The sequence below is a fragment of the Octopus bimaculoides genome, chromosome Z (genome assembly GCF_046866305.1).
Source record: "Octopus bimaculoides isolate indiv1 chromosome Z, ASM4686630v1, whole genome shotgun sequence".
In the NCBI taxonomy this organism is placed as follows: Eukaryota; Metazoa; Mollusca; class Cephalopoda; order Octopoda; family Octopodidae; genus Octopus; species Octopus bimaculoides.
In genome coordinates, this window is record NC_142944.1 from 23723608 (window position 1) to 23729607 (window position 6000).

Below are 6000 nucleotides of genomic sequence, written 5' to 3' on the forward strand. Positions count from 1 at the left end.
TATACAAAAATAGATTAACCTTGCAACTCATTGCAAAAAAAATTAATTTAGATTTTATTTGAATTCTCCATACTAATACGAGTTTGCTAGATTACCAAATTCAGGCATTCATTTTTTTATTAAGATTTTTGGTTCTTTAATGATCAAAATATAAGTTATTTCATGAAATAGAGTGAACTTAATGATATAAATTGCATGAATTTTAATTTAAATTAAGAACAATCAATGAACTAAAATTAGGTTTAAATAAAAGTTTAATAAAATTACATGTTGTCTATATTTTACAGACTATCTAAGCATATTAAAAAACACATCGTAAATTTAAACAAATTATTTAATTATATAATTTATATTTAATTAAATATAGTAAATTAATAAATATTTCAAATGGAAATTATATATTTCCTTCTCAGAATGCAAGAAGTACAGCAAAACAATGTTGTACAGAACAATACTGAAATAAAACATACCTAATTATATACAGTTCATCACCTGAGAATACAATAATAAAGCAACATAACCAAATCGTTTAAGTTCTTGCACATATAGATCTCTTAAATACATATTAATGAGACATACATGAACCTCACAAGGTACTTTATAATTCATCTAATAAAGGAATTTATTCATCAGAAGTATTCAACAAATACAAAATACTGGAGCAACATCCAAATGTCTATGTGAAACAAATAAATAGAAAAAGGAATCTGTACCAGCTGAAGAAGTATCACAGAAACATCTTGATGTCCTAGAAGGTTACTGCTATAAATATATGCATATTTTCTTTATATGGCTCTATTTGTGGTTAATTCTTTCTGCTTATTTCACATGGTATTTGGACTATATAGCAGATATACATATTTTCTAATACATATTTTATTGACCATTTTCTCATGGCATGGAAATTACCACTCAACTTGATGCTGCATAATCTTGTCTGCGAGAGTCAACATCCATCACTTGTTTCATGCTATAATCAATCTACTGCAGACATCACTTTCAACACAACACTTATTCACTCAGCACTCATGTCCAAACAAGAGCGACCGACTCTCTTCAATACTTTAAATGATATCTTTAAACCAAATCATATTCTTTCACACAGTTTTTATTTGTTTTACAACACATGAAAAGGCATTACACTTCCAAACTAACCAGTTTCATTCAATATACCTTTTAGTCAACTACACAGGCCAATGAAGTGAGAAGATATTTCATGGTGAAGTGGGTTGTAATATCAAACTGAATCAATTAATTACCAAAGAGATTAGGTTTCTTGGTGTTTACAGTTGATCAACAGATTAACTGAATCATAGTTCTAATATGCATTCCTGTTTACATACAACACACACACATTGATATCTTGAACAAAATGCTGCATATGCTTTGGAGCTTTTCATTTTAGACACAGGGTGTTTTGATGAGTATCCAAAAAGACCAAAATGTTTTTGCTTTTGAGATTGAAATTGATGGGTACATGAAAAGGATAAAGTGCCTAAAACTATTTTATTAGAATATAAAACTATATATTATATAGTTTTATATTATATCTACCAAGAGACAATCTCTGATTGGCTATTACACTTCAAAACATTGGTTTCGTTGGGCTGATGGATTGGCCTCAAAGTCTTTTCAGCTTGATCACTTGGACTGATCAATTGACCTGGGCATTCCAAGAGGGTTAACCTTTTGCATATATTGTGTATCACATGTGATTCATTAGACATATCTCCCTGGCCTCACTAGCATAGCTAGAATGTGAGCTGCCCAGGGCGGCCCTTCCATTTGCTGCCCCCAGACCCCACAAGAAACACCTATTGCCTACAGCAGTCCCAAAAATGGCACCCCATTAAAAGTGACCCCCTGGCTAAGCTAATGCCTGGCATCAATGCATCATGTATGATACATGTTTCCAATTTTTTTCAACCAGCAGAATAACTTGGGACTTAGAAAAGCTTTATATTATTCAGTACATATGAAACAAGGGCTAACTTAAAAGTCTGAAATCAAGCATGGACGTGTTTAGGTCAAACTCATGAAAATGCTTTGGAAAAAGGTTAAAATGTTCATTCAGGTTTTGTCCTGTTGAATAGAACATTTGGCTGTCAGTGACATAACAGGAAATGAGCTGTTGGTTCATTAATAATTTTGAGACACAGGGTGTTTTGACATGTAGCCAAAAAGACAAAAAAAGTTTTTGCTTTTGAGATTGAAACTGATGGGTGCATGCAAAGGATAAAGTGCCTAAAACTATTTTATTAGAATATAAAACTATATATATTATATAGTTTTAAATTATATGTACTGAGAGACGAGTAGCAATATCTAGACACAGGCAAACAAAATTTCCATTGTGATTTTGAGTTCCTTTATGAATTGATAGATTGATATTTTACCAACTTGATTGATGAAATTCAATCTTACACGCCTGATTGAAATATATTCAGTTGAAGGTGAAATAAACATCAGAGATGCTTTGCTCCATGCAGAAACTGCAGGGTCTACATAGAGGTTTTGCAAGCTCTTCTGAATTAATTGCAATGTTGGAAATCCTTAGAAAGATAAATGATTTATTAAAAGCTTAACAAGAAATTAACTGAATTGCATTTGATGTTGAGATTTTCTGAAAATGATGATTTTGTAAAATACATACACGGTGATTGGGTAAGAGTAAATCACACTTAAGGCTATAACTATGTCTACCATTTCAGCTGTTTAAAATATTTTTAATCATTTTTACTGAAGATAATTAGCTAATTAATGAGTGCAACAAATTAAAACATTTACATACTAAAGGAATATTAAATTTTAGTTGCAAACTCGGAAAGTCTATATAGTGAGTAGCTTGAAAGGATTGAGTTGGTGTATAATACATAATTATGTCCGGGGACTGTGTGCGTGTGTGTGAAACACCAGTGATCCACAGTTTACTGGAACATGTGGAATGTGTTCTTCAATAACGGCGAAACACAAAACGACGCAGCTGTAATTCGGAATTTCTACGAAAATTTCGCAAAGTTCAATCTTGGAGCCAGTAAACCGGTAAATCTGGAGAAAACAACAGTTAATCTAGCCATGTTGCATGGAATATTTGAAAATTTCACTCAGATTTTCGAAAATTCAACGTATCTCATGTCTATTAAAAGAGCATCAGCCGATAATAATGTCCAAAGGAATTTGAACACGTATTTATCAACACTAGTATTACTGTTATTACGATTACTATTATTAACTAAAATTTCAGTTTCGAATTAAAATATTGTATATTTTTTAACGTTTTTTTACGAGTTATTTTAAAAACCAATTCCAAATGAACTATCATAGAGATATTCTAAATAACAGAAGTAGATATGTAATAATACTATGATTATTAATGAAGCACAGACAAGGGTTTGGGAATCTGTGAATAACAAATAAAAATAAGCTAGGTACTTCTAATAACAAAATAAAGTAAAAGGAAGCCCCTTTCAAATTCAACATTCTATAGATTGAAGTACTGAATAATTCTAGGAATATAGATTTAATAGACGGATTTAATTACGTTACAAAATAGAAATTAATAATGTCTGTAATTGTGTGGGTTTTCAAAATGACAAGAGAGGTTAACAAGAAATTTTGGGGTGTTTAATGGTATTTATTTATTTATTACAAAGGCGACAGCACCAGAGATAATTATATAGTGTGTAATTACTTGTTTTTTTTTGGGGGGGGGGGGGTTTAACCCTAGGGAAGAAATATTCGCAATGAAAATCAGGATTTCACAGGCCAACACCTAACGGAAAGAAATTGTATATCGGTAATAGAGATAAATAAAATGGATCTCCGTCAGTTTATATGAGGCATCTTCCAGTTGCTCGATCAGTGATCTACTTATTCATTAAATTACAGTCAAGTGGCTGAGTATTCCAATAGGCACAAGTTATTTTTAATGTAATCCTCAAGTAAGTCAGTGTGACACTGTGTTGTGACAAGTATAGACCATTAAATTAAAGTTGCAGACCATCCGATGATGGCCGTCTATACAGTTCCATTCACAAAGATTGGGTCACCCTGAGCCCCAAGTTAACACACTTGCCCAAGATGCTATGACGGAGGATTAAACTCGGGATCTCATGATAGCGAAGAGGACTCCTCCTCTTTAAACCATTCAACCGACCATAAACGCACATATATGTAAACATAGTGTAACAAACAGCACGAAAAGTACTCAATATATGTAATAATGTGTGTGTGTGTGTATACACAAAACAGGTGATTCTCTACGTCGCTATTCGGCAGTTTCCCTTTCTTTCAAGACTTGGCAGTTTCCCTTTCTTTCAAGACTTCTGCAATCGGTCGAAAACTCTGAGTATTAGCGAAGAGAAGCATTACAGTTTCATGCAATACACACACGCATATATATTTATGAGTGTGTATGTGTGCATATGCATGTTTATGTGTATATATATATATATATATATATATATATATATATATATATATATATATATATACACGCACACACTATACAAACTAAAACAATCCCACCACTACCACTACCACATGTAAAAAGATAAGACATTCACACACACATATATATATATATATATATAATATACATACATTTATATATATACTTATTTTTTAAAACAAACGCCAAACGATTTAATGTCAATAATACAAAGTGAGAGAGAGAGAGATAGAGAGAGATAGAGAGAGAGATTGTGTGTGTTTGTGCGATTGCTTACCGCCATACTCCCATTAGATTTGGTTATGTAGACAACAGATGGATAAAACTGACTTTTCTGGTAATATGCATTGGCTATGACAACAGTGGTGAGCAGAAAACTAAACCCGGTGAGCATAAAGGCCCTCATGGCTGCTTCTTGTTGGTTTTCTTCGGGGTTTGTGTGTGTATTAATTATATTTTCGTGCAATAATTGTAAGACTGTCCCCCAAGAAATGTCGTTATAAACAATGATATGATGTCGATGTCAGTGTATGTATATGTGCGTGTACGTATGTGCATGTGTCAGTATGTGTATGTACGTACGCGTATGTATGACTGATGAATATGGCGTCTGTTTATGCCAGACGACCTGACCACGTGGCCAGTGTTGATTGGAGGGCAGCACTGCTTCCGACTCTAATCTATGACCGACCCTCTTTGCTATTGCTCTCTCTTCTAATCTCATATTAAATATCTACGTAATATTTTATGTTCGCTAAGGTCACTAGATTGGCAGAAACGGTAGAATGAGCGCCGATCAAGAGAAAAAAATGTGAAGTAATTTAATAATGCCTTGCAATATTTAGTTGCGGTCCTTTACGTTCTGAGTTCAAATCTCATAGAAGACGACATTGTCTCTCATCATCTTCAGGATCGATAAAATAAAGTCCCATTCAAATACTGCAGTCGATCTAATCTATTATAACCCCTCAATCTGAAATTTATGCCCTTGTGTCAGTGTTGCAAATCAGTATTGAGTTGCGCTTGATGTTCTTTGGAGGAAAACAATGGGAAAGTATGTTTGTTTAACTCGATGAATTCCTGGATAAAAAGTAATAAAGAGTTTATTGGTAGGACGTTACACAAACAAATCTAACGACCCGAATTTTCGACAATGTGCATCCCTTTTTAATCTGCGAGGCCGAATTCTATTTAATAGAAGGCCTATAAAATCTAAACTAATTTCTAGAATATGATTCTAAATAGTCTTCCGTGAAACTGCACCAAGTCAATTGGTACGTTAATACGTCCGACTTCCTCTCAACGTTGAAAAAACTAATTTAAGTACTCTAGTGTAACCCTCCTTATCCAAGTGTTCCGTATAGAGATTATTTTAATTACTAAGCATTATTAAATCACTGAAGTCTGATCGCAGGAATACTTTGTCAATTTCATAAAATAGCACAGGATCGTAAATTTTCAGAAAGTAGCAGAATGCTTTAAAAAATTGGTCCAAACTGAATATGTATGTAAAAAGATTACTTGTGGATCAATTTTAATTTACTTAGACA

The 6000-nt window shown here is 32.9% G+C and overlaps 1 protein-coding gene across 2 annotated transcripts in view; it reads right to left on the minus strand.

The window, feature by feature from the left end:
• The window catches only part of LOC106883391 (E3 ubiquitin-protein ligase synoviolin B), a 43612-nt gene extending 38344 nt beyond the window's left edge, over positions 1 to 5268 (minus strand). The window contains exons 1-2 of one of the 2 annotated variants that reach the window (XM_089364977.1): positions 4728 to 4975; positions 471 to 492 (exon numbers count right to left, since the gene is read on the minus strand). Coding sequence is in view for 1 of the 2 variants with exons in the window: in XM_014934384.3 (XP_014789870.1) it covers positions 4728 to 4856 (129 nt within the window). In the remaining variant the exon portion in view is untranslated. Of the gene's footprint in view, positions 1 to 470; positions 493 to 4727 lie in introns of both variants that reach the window. The other variant, XM_014934384.3, reaches the window with a different exon arrangement.
• Between the last annotated feature and the right edge of the window lie 732 nt (positions 5269 to 6000).